General features: G+C 41.7%; 1 protein-coding gene across 1 annotated transcript in view; it reads left to right on the forward strand.

The window, feature by feature from the left end:
• AVL9 (AVL9 cell migration associated) overlaps window positions 1–21,091 on the forward strand; it is a 72,135-nt gene extending 51,044 nt beyond the window's left edge. Inside the window, exons 12-17 of the mRNA XM_056118263.1 lie at window positions 1,285–1,504; window positions 5,593–5,710; window positions 9,637–9,690; window positions 10,632–10,720; window positions 15,889–17,544; window positions 17,744–21,091. Of these exons, the coding sequence (XP_055974238.1) occupies window positions 1,285–1,504; window positions 5,593–5,710; window positions 9,637–9,690; window positions 10,632–10,720; window positions 15,889–16,004 (597 nt within the window). The 3' untranslated portion in view covers window positions 16,005–17,544; window positions 17,744–21,091. The remainder of the gene's footprint in view (window positions 1–1,284; window positions 1,505–5,592; window positions 5,711–9,636; window positions 9,691–10,631; window positions 10,721–15,888; window positions 17,545–17,743) is intronic.
• Window positions 21,092–22,755: the final 1,664 nt, after the last annotated feature.

A 22,755-nucleotide genomic window follows, 5' to 3' on the forward strand; every position in this document is an offset into this window, starting at 1 on the left:
GCTCTGTGGCTAAGATATATACTTATACACCACCTCTACTCCACTCATGTGCCCGAGACCCCTGTTGCCTTTCATTTGCCTCTTCTTACTCCTCCACAGCCTCTCCCCACCCTTTGTCCCCATGCACACACCTGGGTTTTTTCCCTTCCTTCTCCTCCCCATTTCTATAATGTAGGGTCAAGGATAATATAGGTTCCCCCGTCCCCCACCTTTGATATCTTGTATTTCCTCTCCTGTTACCTATAAACCACAGATAAATGAAATAATCCAGTATTTGTCCTTCTTCTAACTTACTTCACTTAACTTGATATCTATCATTTCCATCCGTGTTGCAGCAAATTGCATGATTTTATCATTCCTTGCAGCTGCATAGTATTTCATTGTATATATATATACACCACATAAAGATGTAGTGTGTATATAACACCTAGGTTGATACACACACCTGGGTTGACTCCATATCCTAGATATTATACTGTCATATCCTAATTGTTGTACTAAGTGCTGCAGTGAATAATGGTGTGCATATGTTCTTTTTGAATTCATGTGTTTGTATCTTGGAATTAGATACCAAGAAGTGGAATTGCTTTATAGAAGCTTTATCGATAGCACAGCGGGTAGGGTATTTGCCTTGCATGGGGCCGACCTGGGTTCTGTTCCCAGCATCTCACATGGTCCCCTGAGCACTGCCAGGAGTGATTCCAGGAGTAACCCCTGTGCACCGCCGGGTGTGACCCAAAACACACACACAAAAAAAAAAATAGAAGCTTTATTACCACCTTTCTGAGAAATCTCAATACTGTTTTCCAAAGTGGTTGAAACATGCTTGAGTATTTTTTTTGTAACATTCTAGTTCTGAAGTTAGTTGATAGGGGTTCATGAGTATTTTTAATTATACTTCAAAACTTGCCTATAACTCACATATTTTGTGTATCCAATATTACTTAATAAAAATATTTTACAAATTTCACTCTCAAATGGAAAAATATTGAACTATATTCATTTCTAGTCATGTAATTAAGATGATTTTGATACTGATTTTTACATTTTCCAAAATACTTGTTTTACATTCAAAATGAAAAAGTTTACATATGCTTTCTAAAAAAATGAGAATTTTTCAGTAAAAAAAAGCCTGTAGTGTACAAGCTTGTCTCTTCGATTCATCATCTGAAAATGTTGTTGCTTGTCCAGATCTGACTTCCCAGTAGTCGTGGTTGATTGTGGCATGGGTGCATTTCTGTGAGAGTTCTGCCAAACTCTAACTTGTACCTGACTACCTTCTAGGTAGAAGATGCTCTGGTCCAGATCCATGATCCAGACCTCAGGAAGCTGCTGAACCCCACCACTGCAGACCTAAGGTTTGCAGATTACTTAGTGCGGCATGTGACCGAGAACCGTGATGATGTCTTCTTGGATGGCACTGGCTGGGAGGGAGGTGATGAATGGATCCGAGCCCAGTTTGCAATCTACATCCATGCACTGCTGGCTGCCACGGTGCAGTTAGGTAAGAGCATGCAGCTACTTCCTCACTTTCTAGCTGTGTGATGTTCTCAGTTGTCAATGTAGAAATTTGTTGACACGGTTTACATCTTTCAGCTATATAAAAGGAAAAAATAGAAATCCTAGGAAATCACTTTCTGAGTGGCTAAACCTTCAAATATATGCCCCATTCTAAAAAAATTTATTTCTGTTGAAAGCTTAAAAGGGGAGAGATAAGCTTAGAATTTCTCCTAAATTAAAACCATCTCACTCAAAGATGAAGGCACTTGCCTTGCGTTTGCCTGACTGGTTCAGTCCCCAGTACCCCAGGGTCCCCTATGCACTGTTGGGAGATATGCAACAGAGCTGGAACTAGCCTCTAAGCACCACCAGGTGTGGCCCCAAAACCAGAAAATACAAAATAAAAACATCTCCTTTTGTGAAAATATAATGAAGACAAAAAATGAAATTCTGCAATGATCTTTTTCATTGTAGATACTCAGCACACTGGGTCACTGGCAAATATTCTGTTGAGTTGTTAAAAGTGTTGAAATTTTTCAGTTTTCTTTACCGCAGTTTTCCAGTGCTTCTAATTGTGAAGTACCCATAACTTGACTTTACCATCTTAGCCATTTCTAGCATATAGTCCCTTATTGACCTTAGATATGTCACACCATTGTGTCAGTGGATTTTTTTTTCCCCCCTCCTCCTTGCTACGATCTTCCAGGTCGGTTCTTCATACAGAATATTTGGAGTTTTAAGTTCAGACTTCAAGCCCAGGGAGGTGGCTCAGTGGTAGAATGCCTGCCTTACAGATGTGACGCTGGAAGTTTGATTCTTGGCATCTCTCCACATGGCAAATGTGATCTCACTGACACTGCCAGGAGTGATCCCCAGCGCCACACCAAAATACAATAGCCTCCAAGCACCACCAGGTGTGGCCCCAAAACCAGAAAATACAAAATAAAATAAAAACATCTCCTTTCATGAAAATATAATAAAGACAAAAAATGAAATTCTGCAATGATCTTTTTCATTGTGGATACTCAGCACACTGGATGACTGGCAATACAGTTTCTGCTGCACCATCATTAAATATGTGCAGGGACCCCAACTAAGTGGCAGCCATCAGCAAGTTCTAGGACCGCAACCAAATATATGCCATCTCCCAGTCATCACAGAACAGCAAAGGGAAGGGAAGGTGTGGGAGAAAACAGCCCAGACTCCAGTTGTATTCTTCACTTACAGATGAAAGCTAAAAAACAGATCTGTAGTTTTCAGCTTGGTGGGAGGTGTGTCTGTGTGTGTGCATATGCATGTATGTTTGTACGTGTTCCCATGCACACTCAGGGAATCAAGCCCAGGGCCTTGTCATGTAAAGAAGACACCTTGCTGCCCTGCAAGTAAGAGTCACTGCCCCACCTCTGTAAGAGTCAGTGTCGCAACACCCACCACTGAAAATCCTAGAGCCATCACTGTCAGAATGACACACTGTCATTTTCCATACCTTTCCTTTTCCCTTCCGGTAACCATCTTTATCCTAGGTTTATGAATAGCATGAGATGTCGCATGGCTGCAAAAGCGGCCAGGTACTCCTGGAATTCTAAAATTTTAAATAATTGAGGTCCGGAGACATCTCTGCAATGAGCTGCGCTGTTCTGAGATTCATTTGCGAGTCTCTCGATCATGGCCGTTAATGCGCTAAAATGGCACCCAGAAGCAGTTCGTGGGCATGGCAATCAGGATCTCGGAAGGGTGGGGAGATGGGAAGGGGAAAGCCATTACTGGCTCCTTGAGGCCTGGAGTTTTCAGTCACAAGTCCTACATACCTGGGTTTTTCAGTGGTTTCATTCTCATATGGGGGGGGGGGGGGGTTCAGGACAGGTCTGTGAAGATTGGCTTTGAGTGTGGCAGCAATTGGGTTCTGGAGGTTTGCAGCTGCCAGGGTTCATTTGGAGTAGGTGGAGGGACATGCCCCCCCTCCGAGGTGCCTTGGTAAAATCAGCCTGGTATGGGGTGGGGAGACATCTCTGCAGCATGCTGCTCTCTTCAGAGATTCATTTGTTGTATGTCGTCTTTGAAGAAGTGTCTTAAGGTCTTTGGCCCATTTATATTAAGGTTGCCTACTATTTTTGTTGTTATTGTGTTGAGTGTTTTTTTTTTTTTTCATTAAATTCTCAACCTCTTGTTGAAATATCTAGTCTTGTCAGCTGAGTCTCCCAGTTTCTAGGCTACCTTTTTGTTTTTGTAGTAATTTCTTTGACTGTTTAAAACTTTGTATTTTGATGACTTCCCATTACTTCATTCTTGCTTTGTTTCCCTTGCCATTAGAGTGTTTCTCTTATGATTTCTTATATGAATTTTTTTGCTCTCAGGTCTTAATACACAAATCTATAGTGCAATTTGAGTTCATTTTTGTGTCTGGTATGAAATAGTAATTTTGTTGCATTCTTTTGCATGTAGCTCTCCTTTTTTTTCAACACCATTTGTTGACAAAACTTTCTTCTTCATTATAAATTTTTGGTTCCTTCATCATAACTTAAATGTTTATGTTTTGTTTTATTTCTCAGCTTTCTTTTCCATTGGTCTGAGTGTCTAATTATAGGCTTGTTCATCCATCTGGTGAGAGACTGACCTAGGATTTAGACCCAGGTAGTCTGACTCAGGAGCATACTATTAGCCAGGGCAAAAGAGGGAATTCAGCCCAATGAACTCCTTAAGAAGTATGTTCTCTTTTTTTCTTGTTGACTTTTGGGCTCAACACTCAGAAATCATTCCTGGCGGTACTCAGGTAATCATATAGGATGCCTGGGATCCAACCTGGGTTGGCCACATACAAGGCAAATGTCTTCATTGCTTTTCTTCCAGGCCCAAGAAATAGGTTCTTAATAGAACTTCCTTTGCTGCATGTGGAAACATTTGACTTCTTTTCTTTTTCTGGCAACAAAAGGCACATATTTCACCTTAAGAGCAAGGAAGATATAAATAATATAGAGAAACAATAATCATTTGAATCAACTTTCCAAAAAGTTTCATTCTTCCAAGTAGGATAAATATCATACATTAAAGTTTACCCGTGAGGGACTGGAGAGATAGTACAGAGGGTAGGGCATTTGCCTTGCACATGCGGTTGACTGAGATTATATCTTTGGCATCCCATATGGTCCCCAGGAGTGTCCCCTGAGTGTAGAGCCAGGAATAAACCCTGAGTATAGCCAGGTATGGCCTCAAAAACTAAATAAATAGGGGCTGGAGCAATAGCACAGCAGATAGGGCATTTGCCTTGCACGTGGCTGACCCGAGTTCGATTCCCAGCATCCCATATGGTCCCCTGTGCACTGCCAGGAGTAATTCCTGAGTGCAGAGTCAGGAGCAACCCCTGTGCATTGCCAGGTGTGACACCACCCCCCCCAAAAAAAGCAAAAAAAAGAAATAGTAATAGAATCAATTAATATGTTCATTATTTGTCATTTTCATAGAAAAGTGGAATTTGTAAAAATTTACCTGTTTACCTGCTCCTTTCAATACTTTTACTCACTGTTCAACTGATAGTTTTTGTTTAATAAGTAACGTGATGCCTCCTCTCCTTGATAAGGAGAAACTTGGAAATACTTGGAGTTGTAAGGAACTTTAGAAAACATCTGGCTCAATCCTCTAATTTACCATTTAGAAAAGCTGAACTTTTGAGAGATTGTGACTTTTGCCAAAAGCCACCTAACTTCATTTTTTTGTTTGTTTGTTTGGTTGGTTGGTTTTTGTTTGGGGGGTGGTCACACTCAGTGTTGCACAAGGTTACTCCTGGCTCATACACTCAGGAATTACTCCTGGCAGTGCTCGGGTGACTATATGGGATGCTGGGAATCGAACCTGGATCAGCCTTGTGCAAGGCAAATGCCCTACCAGCTGTGCTATTGCTCCAGCCCCCCACCTAGCTTCTTAACAGGATTTCTGAAACTAGACCTAAGTTTCCTGACATTTCATAGGCTCTCTCTCCCTTAGCAGGGTGGTTTGGGGTGTGGAGGCCAAACCATTCCTTTACCCCTTTTGGTGGTTACCTTCACATCCGTGACAGGCTATACAGTCCAGCTCAACTTTCAAATATTTACTTGACAGATAATGAGAAGATATTATCGGACTATGGCACAACCTTTGTTACAGCATGGAAGAACACACACAACTACAGGGTATGGAACAGCAACAGGCATCCAGCACTCACAGAAATAAATCCAAAGTAAGTGCATCCTCTGAAGACTGATTAAATGGTTGATTTACTGAATGCCTAGACAGAAAGAAAGTCATAGTTTTGATGGTATTATGGCTGTCTTTGAGGATCTTATCAAATAGGTAATAAAAAGGCTCCCAGCTTCAGAAAAGCAGTTGAAAACTGCTTGTCTGTTCATATTTCTTACTAAAGGCATTGTTGGAAGCACTCACATTTCTCCCAGCTCTCTGTTTGCTTCCAAGAGGAAATCCTGACATGTGATGATGCTTCGAACATAGTGGTTCTTCTCTCTCTCCCCTTCCCTTATCAAAGGTAGAGTCAAACCAGAGAATGGTCAAATAAGGTAGAAACTTTCAAGGAAGTACTGCTGCTGTAAAAGAGAGGTTGTTTTATTTTTAAAGGATATATAATTGACACAGTACTTTAGTTTTGGTTTTACAGCCTGATGATTCATTGTGTACATTGTGAAATGGTCTGCAGGGTAAATCTGGTTACCAGCTGTCACCTTAGAAAGTTACACGTATTATTTCCCTCTTTGAAAAGGGAGCTTTCAGGAGTTATTATCTTTGAGTCCAAGAGACTGAGCACAGGATTTGGCACGCAAGAGGCCTGGGTTTGACCCATTGCGCCAGCTAGTCTCTTGAGCATCAGCTGCAGCAGCCTCCCAGAGCTGGAAATGTGGCTCCCTCCTTCTGGAAAAAGTTGCTGTTATCTTAAGGAACATTCAGATTTGCTAAAGTATAATTTTACTGACTACACTCATCATACCATACATAATATGCCTGGGGTTATTTTATTCTATTTTTTTTTAATTAAGACACTAGGATTTACAAACCTGTTCATAATAGAATTGTTTCAGGTATACAGTGTTTCAACACCAATTCCAGCATCAGTGTTCCTAAGGTCCCTGCTGTCCTCTCCCCTGCTTCCTTGGCAGGCATATAACAAATGCTTGAGGTTATTTTAAAACGTGAAAAAACTAAAGAACTAAGAACTAAAGTTGATATTTGAGTTTTTACATATACAGGTAAACCAAATTTCCTTATCGGGTTCTAAAATTCAGTGAAATTTAATGCTTAGTAAATAAAGTGTTGAGTATTGACTGGACAAAAACTTTATCATACTTAGGCATAAAAGATGTTTAAACTGTGCAGGAATAGTATAGGAGGTAAGATTGTTACATGTAGCTACATTGCTGCAACCTCAGTTCAGTCCCTGGCACCACATAACAGTTCCCTGAGCATTACCAGGGCTCACTCCTGAGCACACAGCAAAAACAGGTGTGAGTTGTGTCTCAAACCTCTCCAAAATTATTTCATTTAAAAATAAAAAATGAACATGCTATGAATAAGGACCTTTATGAAGTAACTCAGTTTGTAAGTGGAAGACTTAAGGAGATGAATTGATACAATCTATTGTATACTCTTATCACTTATTTTCTAAAGTGAAATATTAAAGTGCTAGTTTGGGGTTGTAGTTTCCTGGGTTGTTTTTTTTTTTTAATTGAATATCAGTGAGACCATTACAAAGCTGTTCATGATTGGGTTTCAGTTATACAATGATCCAACAACCATCCCTTCATCAGCATACATTTCCCACTACCATTGTCCCGCATTTCCCTCCCACCATCCCCCAACACCACCACCACTACCACCTGCCTGCCTCTCTGGCAGGCACTTTTCTTCTTTTTTGCTCTTCTTTTGTGCGTTTTGGTTTGCAATACTAAGAGGTCATCGTGTTTGTTCAGGGCATTCAGTATTTTTATCAGGAAGAAAAACTGGAGTAGCTTTTGTAACTGGGTGGCAGCTTTGGGGTGTGGCTGTGCCTGCCAAGGTTTCTTTAAGTACAGGGAGATGGGGAAAGGTAGCCATTCCAACCCTGAGAAAATCTGGAGATTTTAGTCACAAAACCCACATACCCAAATTTTCAGCAGATGATATCTCAGTGAAGTCCATCCTGTGGTGGAGTCCGGCGGGGGGCATGGCAGCGATTTTGGATTGGGGAAGCAAGCAGCTACCAGCGGCTCTGCCTGGCCAGGCACCAGACTGACTGGCTCCCTCCTTTTTAACCCGGTTTGTTTCCCCTTGCACAGGTTCAATATTAAATGCAGCTTTTGATCTCTTTTGAGATTTATATATGGGTCTGTGAAGGAAGGCCAGTAGAAAATTTTACATGGTGGCACTGGAGTTGGTTTGTGGGGGTGACTGCAGTGCTTCCAGGAGCATAGGAAAGTGGGGTGGGGGGAGGTAGCCCATCCCAACTCCGGTAAAGCCTGGAGATTTCAGTCACAAAACCAATATATTGAATTTTCAATGTGTTAATATCTAGCTGAGGCCCACCCTGAGACGGTGGAATCCAGCCAGGGCCATGGTAGCAATTTTGAATTGTGGGAGCAAGCGGCTGCCAGGAGCTCTGCTTGGGCAAGGGACCAGGCTGACCCCTCCCCCCATCCAGTTTACCCTGGTCTGTTCAGCCTTGCATGGGTCCAAGATTAACTGCAGCTTTAGGGGCTGGAGAGATAGCACAGAAGGTAGGGCGTTTGCTTTGCTCACGGCCAACCCGGGTTCAATTCCCAGCATCCCATATGGTCCCCTGAGCACCACCAGGAGTAACTCCTGAGTGCAGAGACAGGAGTAACCCCTGTGCATTGCCAGGTGTGACCCAAAAAGAAAAAAAAACATCTCATATGGCATATGGTCCCCTGAGCACTGCCAGGAGTAATACCTGAAATACCTGAGTGCATGAACCAGGAGTAACCCCTGTGCATCGCCGGGTATGACCCAAAAAAGCAAAAAAAAAAAAAAAAAAAAAAAAAAAGATTAACTGCAGCTTTTGATATCTTTCAAGATTTATTTATGGGTCTCTGAAGCAAGGCTGATAAGTGAGCTGGTATGGCTGAAACAAAAGTGGTTTGTGGGTATGGCTCCCACATACCTAACTTTTGGCTATTTAATTTCTCGGGAAACTTGGTCCCAAGTTGTTGGAGTAGAGCCAGAGGCACAGCAGCAATTTTGAGGTATCAGGAAGCCATCAGGCTGCTGATGCACTCACCCCACAGGTACAGGTTGACCTGTTGTTGGCACCACTCCCCCAGGTTTTTTGGTTTTGTTTTGGGGGCCACACCCAGTGGTGCTCAGGGCTTAATCCTGGCTCTGTGTTCAGGAATCTGTTCTAGGAGGCTCAGGGGGACCATATGGGACGCCAAGGATAGAACCTGGGTTGGCTGAATTACTTCTCTTTCTTTTTCTTTTCTTTCTGGCCCTTACCCCGGCAATTCTGAGTGCTGCTCCCTGCTTGAGGCAGTGCTGGGGACTGAACATGGGCTCTTAGCATGCAAAGCATGTGCTGCTGCCCTGTGAGCTTTCTTAAACCCATTATGTTTTTCTAATAGTACAGAGGATTCCAATCTGTCCACTGAATTTCACATGACCAGTAGCATATGTTTTGAAGATGAAAGGAACTAAATATGGCTATAGCATAAATCTTAACCCTATCTTGGAAAGCTTTTTTAAAAATGTGGTACTTGGACAAATGAGAGAACTTGCTGGGCTGTGTGCTTGCTTTGCATGTGGGAGGCCTGGCTTTATTCCCCAACACCACATGGTCTCCCCAAACACCCCCAAGGGAGAGCCAAAACCAAAAAAACTGATGCTGGAGACCCCACCCCACCCCAACTCAAGTAAATCAGGTCACCAACACCCACCCAAGATGGGTGAAAAGCATTCATTTCACAAATGAACAAATAAGGTCATGGGTTACTACATGACTGCTGTGGAGTATCTGTGGTCAAAACTCTGTTCCTTGGGGTCACCTCAATAGCCCCACACCCTGCCGAGTCACCCCTGCAAGGCTTATTGATATTTCCTGTGATCGCTGTTTTTCACAGCTTGATTGTTGAAATATTCTTGAGTCTAACCCAAACTTTTGTTTTACAGCCATCCATTTCAAGGCCAGTACTCAGTGTCAGACATGAAGCTAAGATTCTCACAGTAAGTATTTAGAGAGAATAGGAGGAAATTCTTAGGTCTGAATGCATGCCATGTGTTTCTTTGCTAATTGAGAATATTTTTTCCTTCACTTGATAGACTTGGGCTACAAATAGTAACCAAATATGTGCATAACATTCTCTAACTCAGCAGTGTGTATGTTTCAAAGTGAAAACACTGCTGTTTCATGGAGAATGGTGTGAACTAATAACAGGATTTGCCATTTTTAATCTGGTGAGGTAACTTAAAACAAATTATGACAAGACAATCACATCCTATATCACTACCACTTTCTGACTCATCTACATATTTGCTTTCCTTTTTTTCTTCCTGTTTCTAGGGAACATTTTATTTCTCAGTTTCCCATATTTGTTTTTGTTGTTGTTGTTTGTTTGTTTTTTGGTGTTTTGTTTGTTTTGAGGCCATTCCTGGCCATGCATAGTGGTTACTCCTGGCTCTGCACTCAGGAATCATTCCTAACAGTGCTCTGGGGACATCTGGGATGCTGGGGATCTAACCCGGGTTGGCCGCATTCAAGGCAAGCGCCTTACTCACTGTACTATCTCTCCAGTCCTTCTTTTTTGTGTTTTAATTGAAGTGGCATTAAATTGCAAAGGTATAAGTGTTTCTGTGGTTTAGGGCTACTTAAATTTTGTAAAGCTACATAATTTTCTTTATCACACTCACTACCAAAGTACCAGTGTAGTCCATTGGGCCTTTTCAGCCCACTTCCTTGCCCAATCCACAATCTCAGTTTTGTGGTGAGAGCCTTATCTGCATATTCTTGGAGTATTCTCTGAAAATTTATATGCTTACAATGTAAGCAAGTATATTCATTTATGTATAGCAAACAATAGTTTAGCTTCTTTTCCCAAATAATTCTACTTTGAGATGGTTTGTGTGATATTTTTTAAATATATTTGATAATTCTTTCCTTTACTCAGTTCTGTTCAAAACAGTGAACGTGGCAAAAAAATTGGAAACGTCATGGTCACAACCAGCCGGAATGTTGTACAGACAGGAAAAGCTGTTGGTAAGGCATGCTCTTAGCCGAGCACAGGTTGCCGGTGTAGTATGTATCGTCTCTGTCCTATGTTTGATGAAAAAGCATAAGTCTTAGAGATATGTGTGTCACCTAATAAGATAGTTGTTAAATGATGGAGGGGTTTATTATTTTGTTTTTGTCTTACTCGTTTAAAAACTTTTGGGGGGAGAGGGGTTGGGGAGGACCCAGGGGAACATTGGTCAAGTGACAGAGCACATGCCTTGAACTTAATCCTCACACTATGTGGCACCCCCTCCCTAGCACTGTGAGACTGCCTCCCCTCTAAAAAACAATTGCTATGGCATCAAATAATCTCTGTTTGACAGACTTTACCACATCTGACAGAAAGTGACAAAGTTTCGGATATGTTCACTATTTTATTAGTGATTCAAGCAAGGATGCAAAACTTCTCTTGATTTTCTGCAACACACACACACACACACACACACTCTTACCTCAGCTACCCATAGTTCTTTGTAAATGACAAGAACATGGTGCTGTAGCCATGGTATGGGGTAAAGGCACTTGCTTTGCATGTGTCTCACCCCAGTTCAATCTTCAGCACTCTGTATGGTACCCAAGTTTCACAGGGAGTGATCCCTGAGCACAGAACCAAGAGTAAGCACTGAGCTCTGCCAGGTGTGGCCCAAACCCTTCTTCTATTAGCATAGTTTTAATAAACTAGGCATTGGGAACTGCTATTGACGAAAGTAATATCCTATTTATAAAAAGTGAAACCACAGGGTTTTTTTTTTAAGATGTTAAGTGCTGTAAAACTCTTTAAGCTGTTTGGGGGCTGGAGCGATAGCACAGCAGATAGGGCGATAGCACAGCCAGTAGGGCATTTGCCTTGCACGTGGCCAACCCGGGTTCAAATCCCAGCATCCCATATGGTCCTCTGAGCACTGCCAGGAGTAATTCCTGAGTGCAGAGACAGGAGTAACCCCTGAGCATCACTGGGTGTGATGCAAAAAGCAAAAAAAAAAAAAAGCCACTCTTTAAGCTGTAAAGAGAAAAAGAAGATATAAATGATCAGTTTTGTGAAGGAAAGAGAAGATAACATTGCACCTCTTACAGCAATTTAAAGGATAGGAGATGGATGGAACCAGAGAGATGATTCAAAGAGCAAGAGTGCATACTTTGCAAGTCATGCTGGTGCCCAGATTTGATACCCACCACCACATGGTCCCAAAATACTGCCAGGAGTGACCCCTGAGTAGATTCAGGAGCATTCCTTGTATTACTGGGTGCAGCCAAAAGAAAATTTATTTTAGGCAGTATATTTACAATTAATAATGGCAGAGTTTCATACAAAGCATGCACTCAGTCTTTGAGCTCTCTCTCCAGCCCACCTTTTCTATCTTTTTTATTTTTATTGTTTATATAATTTCTAATTTTAATGATATACAACCCATTCAGTTATCTTAGATCTACCAATTATTTACATTTTTTTCACATTTGCTTTGTCATATCAAAAGGTAAACATAAAACTCATCTACCAGTTATCAGAATTTTTCATATTTGCTTTGTCATGTCAAAAGACAAAAGTAGAACTCATCCCCTTGGCATCTGGGTGAGACTGGCCAGCCCTCACGGAACATAATTTGAGGCCTGGGAACTAAATGCTCTCTGACCCCAGTGGGCCCTTCTGGGCCTGACCTTTCTACTAAAGAGAGGCAGAACGAGAGAGTTAGTCTGCAGGTAAACCCTAAAGGACAAACAGCACACAAAGCCCTAAGGTCCATCCTGTCTGTAATTGGCATGCCTGGCCACATGGTTCAATACTGGGGCATTTTGATACATACACACTAGTTGAGCGAGGCAGTGCTGGGGTTACCAGGTCCATACCTTGCAGTGCTAGGGGACCAAGTACCACAGATCAAACTCAGGTCTGTGTATATGCAAGCCATTTATCCTTGACCCCTGAACATTTTATTTTTCTTTTTTTATTAGTGAAAAACCATGAGGTACAGTTATAGGCTTACAAATTTTGTGCTTGGGTTTCAGTTATACAGTGATCAAGTGCCCATCCCTCCACCAGTGCCCGTCATCCATCACCACGGGTCCCAGCATCCCTCCTCCACCCCCCCGTCCCATCCTGCCTCTGTGGCAGGGTATTCCCCCTTGTTCTCTCTCTCTTCTTTTGGGTACTGTGTTTTGCAAGAGAGGCTTTGAGTGGCAATCATGTTTGGTCTATCGACTACTTTTAGCATGCTTCTCCCACCTTGGGAGGGCCCTCACAACACCCTTCATTTGGTATTCTCTTCTCTATCTGAGCTTCCTTTTCACCTAGAGCCTGTGGCTGGCCTTCCATTCATGGAGCAAAATTCCTGGTACTAATCTCAGCCATTCCTGGGTGTTAATCTCCCTTTTTGTTGCTTTATGTTCCCCAGATGAATGCAATCTTTCTGTGTCTATCCCGCTCTTTCTGACTCATTTCGCTTAACATGATACTTTCCATGTAGTACCACTTGTATGTAAATTTCATAACTTCATCTTTTCTAACAGCTACATAGTACTCCATTGTGTAAATGTACCAAAGTTTCTTTAACCAGTCATCTGTTCTTGGGCACTCAGGTTTTTTCCAGATTCTGGCTATTGTAAAGAGTGCTGCAATGAACAAACAATTGCAGATGTCACTTCGACTATACCTTTTTGCCTCTCTGGGATATATTCCCAGGAGTGCTATAGCTGGGTCAAATGGCAGATCAAATTCTAATTTTTTGAGAGTCGTCCACACTGTTTTCCAAAAGGGTTGGACCAGCCGGCATTCCCACCAGCAGTGAAGGAAGGTCCCTTTCTCGCCACATCCACGCCAGCACCGGTTGCTTTTGTTCTTGTGGATGTGGATCAGTCTCTGTGGTGTGAAATGATATCTCATTGTGGTTTTGATCTGCATCTCTCTGATGATTAGTGATGTAGAGCATTTTCTCATGTGCCTTTTTGCCATTCAAATTTCTTCTTTGCGAAAGTTTCTGTTCATTTCCTCACCCCATTTTTTGATGGGGTTGGGTGATTTCTTCTTGTGGAGTTTAACCAGTACCTTGTATATCCTTGATATCAACCCCTTGTCGGATGTGTACTTGGTGAATATCCTTTCCCATTCTGTAGGCTGTCTTTGTATTTTGGTCAATGTTTCTTTTGAGGTGCAGAAGCTTCTTAGTTTAAGATAGTCCCATTTGTCTAGCTCTGTTTTCACTTGCTCGGCCAGTGGCGTGACATCTTTGAAGATACCATTAGCTTCAATATCATGGAGAGTTTTGCCGACTTTGTCTTCAATAAACATTATGGATTCTGGTTTGATGTTGAGGTCATAAATCCATTTTGATCTTACTTTTGTGCATGGTGTTAGGCAGAGATCTGAGCCCACTTTTTTGCATGTAGCCGTCCAATTTTGCCAGCACAGTTTATTGAAGAGGCTTTCCCTGCTCCATTTCACTTTTCTTGCCCCCTTATCAAAAATTAGATGATTATATGTTTGGGAGGAAATGTCAGTATATTCAACTCTGTTCCATTGGTCTGCAGCTCTGCTTTTGTTCCAGTACCATGCTGTTTTAATCATTACTGCCTTGTAGTAGAGTTTGAAGTTAGGGAGGTTGATTCCTCCCATTTTCTTTTTCCCAAGAATTGCTTTAGCTATTCGTGGGGGCTTATTGTTCCATATAAATTTCAGGAGTGTTTGCTCCATTTCTTTGAAGAATGTCATGGGTATCCTTATAGGGATTGCATTGAATTTGTACAGTGCTTTGGGAAGTATTGCCATTTTGATGATGTTGATTATCCCCATCCATGAACAGGGGATATTTTTCCATTTCCTCGTGTCCTCTTTTATTTCCTGAAGTAGCATTTTGTAGTTTTCTTTGTACAGGTCCTTTACTTCCTTAGTTAAGCTGATTCCTAGATACTTGATTTTCTGGGGCACAATTGTGAATGGGATTGTTTTCTTGATGTCACTTGCTTCTCTTTTAAATGGAGAAATTCTTCATTTTGTTGACTTCTGCTGCTAAGTTCTGAGGCTACATCTCTTCCACATAATACTAAGAATAGCGGGAGCATATGATTAAGACGTTTCATTTTTTTTTCTCTACACCAGGACTGAACTCATGACCTCATTCATCTAAGGTATATACTACAAGTCCCGTTACCAAGCTCTATATGAGACAGTACCCCTTCAAACAGAGTAGACCTGAGGTTGGAGGATGTGGTGCAGCAGTAGTGCACTTAATTTGCATGTGCTAGATGCCAATTTCAATCCCCAGCACTGCCCAAAAAAAAACAAAGTGCAAAATTGACCTGGGGCAGAGCAGATAGAGGTCTGTATGTCTCATTAGAGGGGGGCAAGTAACTTGTGTTCTTTCTCTTTTTTCAGGGAGAGAATTATGCCAGGGATCAAACCCTGGAGCTCATATATGTAAAGTATTTGTGTGCTCTGCCAATAAGCTCCTCCCCTCTTTTCTGTCTTTAATGCAGCATCATTTTAGTTGACAAAAGCAGTAATTGCTAACAACTTACACTCTACTGTGTACTGATTGGATTTAGGGTGTAGAGAACACATAGGACTCTTCTAGCTCTCTAAGTGATTCTGTTTGGGGGGTTGTTTTTTTGTTTTGGGTTTTTGTTTGTTTGTTTGTTTGTTTGTTTGATTGTTTAGGGCTTACACCTGGCTGCGCTCAGGGCTTACTCCTGGCTCTGTGCTGGTGATGTTTAGGGAACCGTATGGGGTGTCGGGGATTCAGCCTAGACAGGCGACTTTCAAAGTAAATGTTCTATCCACTGTTCTATCTCTCCAGCCCCTCTCCAGGTCATTTTGATCCATAACCAGTGTTTGGTGCCATTAGCTGGCAGTGTAGGTATGAAGGAAGGAGTTTGTCAACTCCCTTCAGAATGCATATGACAATATCCATTTCCTGATTGGTGTACCCCTGAAAAGGGGGTGCTTTGAAAATTGACATTTCTGTCAACTCATGTGTTACTGAATATTCCATATAAATAATTGAATAATTATTATAATCAATAATAATTGAATAATCTATGAATATTCTGTAGACATTCATGTGTTACAGTAAGTTTTCATTTATTAATTGGTGTTCATCTTTAGCTGTCCTGACAAGAGTGAAGATCTTTTCTCTTTTGTTCCCTGCCTCTCATCCATCCAGGCCAGTCAGTCGGAGGAGCGTTTTCCAGTGCAAAGACCGCCATGTCTTCATGGCTCTCGACTTTCACGAGTTCCACGCCCCAGAGCCTCACAGAGCCACCTGAGGGGAAGCCATGAACTTGAGGCCAGGGGCCACTGTTGCTTTCCTAGGGTCAAGTGTTCCTTGTCTGTCCACTGTTCCCAGACTGTCCCTCTTCATTGGCCACAGGTCCACAGCCAGGGGCCAGTATGTCGGACTTGTTTACATGCCAGTTGTCCTCTTTCTGAATGTCACAGGATGCTTGGAAAGATGAAATCACAACCAGAGCAGGACTGGCTTTTCAGGTTGGGGTTTAAATTGACTACTTTTATTTTCAGTCTGAGCCTGATTAAACACAGTGAACCTTCCAGTGAAGTTTCAAGTTCTGCTACTACACCGTTGTTTACTTTAGAAAAGTTTTCACTTATGTAAATTTTATTTTATTGTTTTATTGTCCAGATGGTCAATAGGATTTATATTCGTCGAAAATTAAGTTATACTGCTATTTTAATTCCTTTAAAGCTGGTCCTAAAAATGTACTTATAAAGTTATGGGACCAGGCAGTCCAGTTCTTTGTTATTATTTTGTTTTTCTGTGTGTTGGAGTTTTGTTTGTTTGTTTGCCTACAAAGCACATTCAGCAATTTACTTTCTCCCAGCAACTTGACAGTCAAGGAAAGTAGTTCTGAAATGAATGTTTTGTTTCCTGTTGTTGTTGTTTATTCCCTGGTCCTGAAAAACATGTGCCTGTGGCATCAAGGAGTATCTTTGTACTTTCTCTCTCTTCCTAATTGTGGGAGTAGGTGTGCAGAGAAGTCACCACAGGGGGCTAGGCACGGTTCTAAGGTTGTTTGAGCTGTTTAATATTAAAGTATGTGTTAGGGCAAAACTTTACAGACCTGGGTATTAGTTCGGACTCCAGTCATGTTAATCTCTTAACAGGCTTTTTTTTTTCCATATCCCAAGTCCGTGCCTCCTATTTCTTCTTTTGAACAGTTTTCCATCAGGTGTTTATAGATTTCCAAGGCCTTGAGCCTTCCAGATTCCCTGACCAAAAAATTCTGCCACTCTCATTCCCTCCTCTCTTTTGAAAAAATTTATAAAAGAAAAACAAGATCGTCCACAAATATTAAGTAGAACTCTTATCTTAGCTCACACTTAGAAAAGCAAGAGGTAAGAAACAGTTTCCATGACATCAGTCATGTCTCATAAGGGGTGTTTTGTTTCATTTTAGACCCATGCCTCTGTTCTGGCCACTGAAGATTTTTGCACAACTGAACTTTGTGTGTTTGCCATGCTCAGCTCTCATTTGTTTTTCATGGGAACTTTGAATGGGTTTTCTCAGGGAGTACTAATAGAACAGATTGCTTTCAGTAGCAAAGCTATTTGGAAAGTACATTGTGAGTATGATCTTCGTATAATATGAAGACTATTAGGAAAATGGGGGCTTAATTAAGAGAGACATTGGTTATTGATTTATCCCTTCTGAAATGTTTGTATGAAAAGTCCTCTAGGACAGGTGAAATGAACATAGGGACATAAGCTAAAAACCCCTCCATTTCCCATTTTGTGTTTTCACACAAGTCCACCACATCTAAAAGTTGTGCTTTCAGTTGAACCAAGTAACTCAAGAATTAAGGTGATTGGGCCTGGAGTGATAGTACAGTGGGTAGGGCATTTGCCTTACATATGGCCAAACCCAGGTTCAATTCCCAGCATCCCATATGGTCCCCCCTGCGCCACCAGGAGTAATTCCTGAGTGCAAGACCAGGAGTAACCCCTGAGCATCGCTGAGTGTGAACCAAAAAGAAAAAAAAAAGAATTAAGAAAGAATTAAGGTGATAAAACCAGGGACTTATTGTGAAAACTCCATTAGTTCCACTTCTCTTAGGAAAGTCAACCTTCTCAGGAAACATTATTTGAAGAGAAGAAAGTAATAACCAAACACAGCCTTCCATTATACTTAAGTCAGTGTTACACTGAGACTGTATATAATTATTCTAACACTCTTTTCCATGAGATCACATCATTAGCTAGTGCAGTAGTGTGTTGAATACCTTTCAACTGCCAAACATTCAGGTGCTAAGAGCACCAGGGGGAGTTGGGCAGCAGGCTGCTGGTTCATCCTTTAATTCATGTGATTCATATCCGTGCCCATCTCTCAGTACTCTAAAGTTGTCCACAACTTAGAATTCCACTGAGGGACTGGAGCGATAGCTCAGCGGGCAGGGTGTTTGTCTTGCATGCAGCCGAGCTGGGTTTGATTCCCAACATCCCATATGGTCCCCTGAGCACCGCCGGGAGTAATTCCTGAGTACAGAGCCAGGAGTAACCCCTGTGCATCGCCAGGTATGACCCAAAAAGAAAAAAAAAAAGAATGCCTGTGAAATAAAGTAAATAAAGTTGCAGTTGTGTAAGCATTCCACTTGGCCTTAGTAGCACTTGCCCCTCCCTTTTTAATATTGATTGTAATTGAACTTTGTATTGATGTTTTAGTCGAGACTTGACTGCGTGGGCCTGGGTGCTGGAGCACAAGCTCTGCCTTCAGGAGCCCTCGGTTCTGTTCTGGGCTGTTGGGAGTGTCTGCTCAGCAAGAAGCTGCAGGGTTGTTAAACAAGGTACTTAAAACCAGAACCAAAGTATTTTGTGTGCCCGGTGTGCCCTGCACCCTTTAAAAGAATAGTTGGACTCTTCAGTGGCTCGCTGCATAATGTGAGTATGTCTGAAGGGAGAACTTTGCCCGGAGACCTGGTTAAAAGATGACCCCACATTCCCTCCAGCCTCTGAGAAGTATTGGAGTTTTCAGGGAGCTCAAGGAGGTGAAAGCAAGCAGAGTTAAGAGCAAGAGTTACAGGCTCTAACTGGAACCTGTGAGGCCAGTTGAGGGGTCCCAGGAACCCACTCCAGCTGGCATGGTCCTTCCTCTCCCTCTGGTAGGCTGACAAGCTGTGTGTCAGCCTTACTTGCCCCTGGCTTTTGTGTTTGAAAACTAAGTAGGCCTCAGGAAGTAAGGCTCCAGCCAGGGCATACCCTTCCAGGGTGAGTGCCAGGCACTCAGACTATATCTGTAGGTTGGTAGTGGCCTGGCTGCTGTGTCTGTGACTTCAGTTCGTGTTTAGGGAAAGTTCCTGGCATGTTTGAATCCCTGGTGGGCTCTTGCGATATAGTAACAATATTAGCAAGAGAAAGACAGAAAACCAAATGAACTGACAGAGCTGCACTTCTGAATAAGGCTGAAAGTTATATACATTTGGCTCTTAAAATCTGTATGACAGATCTTCATGCCCCTCTTCCAAGCCCTTAAGTAATTCTCATCCACTTTTTTGCTTTAACTCCATAGCATTGTTCTTGGGGAGTAAACTAGAGCGAATTTCATCAACTTCCTCAACCTTATTTTGCTTCCTGAGTTCTGTATTGAGCATTGAAAAAAAAATTTTTTTATTGAGTGCAGAGCCAGGAGTAACCCCTGCGCATCGCCAGGTGTGACCCAAAAAGCAAAAAAAAAAAAAAAAAAAAAAATTAATGACAGGGAGGGCAGTTCCCCTGGCTCTGTGCGCAGAGGTAACTCCTGGTATTGCTTGAGGGACCACATTTGGTGCTCGGAATCTAACTGGGGTTGCCCGCATACCAGGCTAGCACCTTACCTCCTGTACTATCCCTCTTGCCCAGAAGTTTTTTAAACATGAATATACCTTGAAAAGGTAAACAGGAAGCAAGCTGGGACAGTAGAAAAGTAAGAAGCTGCAAGGCTGCTAAACATGGTACTAAAAACTAGAATGAAAGTATTTCGAGAGCAGTATTTAAAAGGCTAAAGAGTAGAACTCTTTTACAGACAAGTTTGAATTTTTGTCTTCAGGTTATGTTTTGAAATGAAGCTATGACATTATCTCACTGACAGGAAGGTTCTTTTATTTTCTGATTTCTGGGAGCTACAGTCCCTGATCCTGCCTCAGCCCCATCGGCAAGTTCAAGAGCACACAGTCATTTCTCTGCGCACCTTTGCGGGACCCCAAACGCATGAACTTTTCTCTACTTCAGCAGTTTGAGGAATAACCTGTTGGGATAGTAGCCGCTATATGCTGCCTTTTGTATCAGGGTGTTGGTTGGAACCCTTCCATGTCATCACCATTTGCATGCTTGAATTCTAGGGCCAGAGGCAGCACAGAGTTCATGCCTTCCCACCCATTTCCTTGAGACCCTTTAAGCTTCTGATAGCTGGTGGTAAAAAACACAAACCTCATCTCTGAAGGTGGTTGTCATTCCATGTTGCAAAATGTGCCACTAGTAGTGTTTTTTATTCCAAGCCTTTGTACGTCATACCATTGGAATTACTTTTCATAATTTCCAACATTCCATAAATATTTGTCAAGGGCAAAGAAAAGGAATGTGGTTCTTCATTCTTTTCATATAAATAATTTTGTACATGTGACTTCCTGCTTTCATGATGAAGGAGAAGAAATGAGCTCCCTTGTATGATAACTTCAGAAGATTATGCACGTTGAGGGGTTGAATATATTTTGTAAAATTCTAATGCATTTGTATTTCTGTGCTGTTCTAAATTTTACCTTTTTACTTATATTAATTAAAGATATAGAAACTATATATTTAAATCATGTAAATGGGATGTAGGGATTTTTATCCAATCATACTTTTCATCAGCTTCTCACACACACGTAGTATGCTGCTCACTGTGTGTGTGTGTGTGTGTGTGTGTGTGTGTGTGTGTGTGTGTAATATAAACATTTGAACATTTCAGTCAGGTACTGAGCCAGAAAAAGGTAATGGAAGTTTTTAGAAAGCTTCTATGCTTAGGAAATAGTTTTTCATGTTATATTAATAATTTAAAGCTGGGAAGATAGGATCAAGATGTACAGTTTTCAGACTAGTTAGTCATTATTTCCTTAATTTAGGAAGTATTTGATTAACAAGTTGGTGAGGCATTTAGTGGTCACAGAAATTAAAATTTGGAATTAAAGACTTTCCACATACCCTTTCTAAGAAAGTTTTCTAAGGAAGTTTCTCTTTGCTCTGATAGTTCTATGATTTGTACTAGTTCTTTGTTCTGTTGTCATTAATTTAAAAAAAAAGTTAAGATTATAAATCATGTCTAATCATACTGAATTAGAAAACAACTTCTGTATCTTTATTTTGAGAGAAAGTGATAATAAAATATTGTTTGCCCTGCATCCACCTGCACTTGCCTGTTTTTTTCTAGAAATTCCTTTTGCCTACATGTCGTCAGTATGATTTCTAAACTGCTCCACACTTGGACATGTTGGGGGCTAATGTGAACCCAGAGTGAACCATGACTCATTGTTTGAGCTCTCGTGCTAACATTGCTTACAGTAGTGCCTGGGTTTTGAGATAGTGAGCCCTGGATGAAGAACCACTTGGCTTCTGTGAAATGGAAAGTGTTGCAAAGCGCTGGTCCAGACAGAACCCAGACCCTTTGCTTGCTTATTGGTTTATCAGGTAAGATTGACTTTCTAGCTGGTACCTTCAAGGCCCATTATTATTATTATTATTATTATTATTATTATTATTATTCAGTAGGGGAAATGCAGCCCCCTCCCTCCCACCTGGATCTTAGCAGCCTCCACGCCCAACCTCTGGCCACGCTACAGCTCTGCTTATCGCACCTAGCACTGTACACATTGAACACTTCCTGTCTTTGGGTGAGATTTGGTAGAGAAGGAAAAGAGCAACACTTAGCCTTATTCCCTCAGAGATCTCCCACAGAGTAAACTACAAAGACTTACCCTTAGACCACAGCAGACACAAGGGATGGGTTTCTCAAGAAGCTCAGTGAGTCAAGGAAGTAGCACAGAGCACTCTACTACTACCAGCCAGCTCTGTAACCCCTCGGATTAGGACTGTGGTGGTACCACAGTGGTGTAACCCCTCGGATTAGGTACCAGGGTGTTTGTGAGCACAAAGAAGTGATGGTACAGGTAATCAGCAAAACACAAGAAAGTAGGAGAAAAGCAGACATGAGACAACAACAGTCAGGCGTGGCAGAACTGTCCAATGTGGTAGGTGAAATACAAGTAGTAGGAGGCCTCAGAAATAGTAACAGCAGTGGGGGGGGGGGGGGGGAGCGGAGTATGTGAGCTCTTGGGGCTACAGCGATAGTACAGTGAATAGGATGTTTGCCTTGCATGTGGTTGACCCAGGTTCAATCACCGGCATCCTATATGGTCCCCCAGGCATCAGCAGGAGTAATTCCTGAGTGCAGACCCAGGAGTAACCCCTGAGCATTGCCGGGTATCACCCAAAAAACAAAAACAAATAGTCTGTGAGCTCTTAAGATCTGATGTAAGAAACCTCTAGAAAACAACAGAAGGTGGGGGAAAAGACTGAAAAGAAAGGTACTTCATACCAGACAACTATGGGGTGAGTTCAAGAAGAGCAATGTAAGAACCATAGGAATCACTGAGGAATAGGAAAGCAAATTCACTAAAGAACCACTGGTCAAATGAATCATAGATAAGAATTTCCCAGGGTTGAGTACATGCATCCAGATAGAATTGGCCCCAAGGGTCTCTGCAAAAATAGGCCCAAATAGAGAAGCTCCCATGTAAGTTGTAATCAGAATAACAAAAACCAAGACAGAATATTGAAAGCAGTAAGACTAAAGAAGGAATTTACATAGGAAGTAACTACTATGTAAGAGTCACAATCACAGCAGATCTATTGAGGCTACAGACCAGGAAGGAATGACGGGATATAGTGAAAAAACAAAACATTGAAGTGAACCCCTCGCCAAGGATACTCTGTTCAACTAAATTATCATTCATATCTGAAGGACTGATGCAAAGCTTCACGTGTAAACAACAGTTTGGGAACAGCA

This window comes from Sorex fumeus, unplaced genomic scaffold (assembly GCF_029834395.1).
Source record: "Sorex fumeus unplaced genomic scaffold, SorFum_2.1 ptg000037l, whole genome shotgun sequence".
Classification (NCBI taxonomy): domain Eukaryota; kingdom Metazoa; phylum Chordata; class Mammalia; order Eulipotyphla; family Soricidae; genus Sorex; species Sorex fumeus.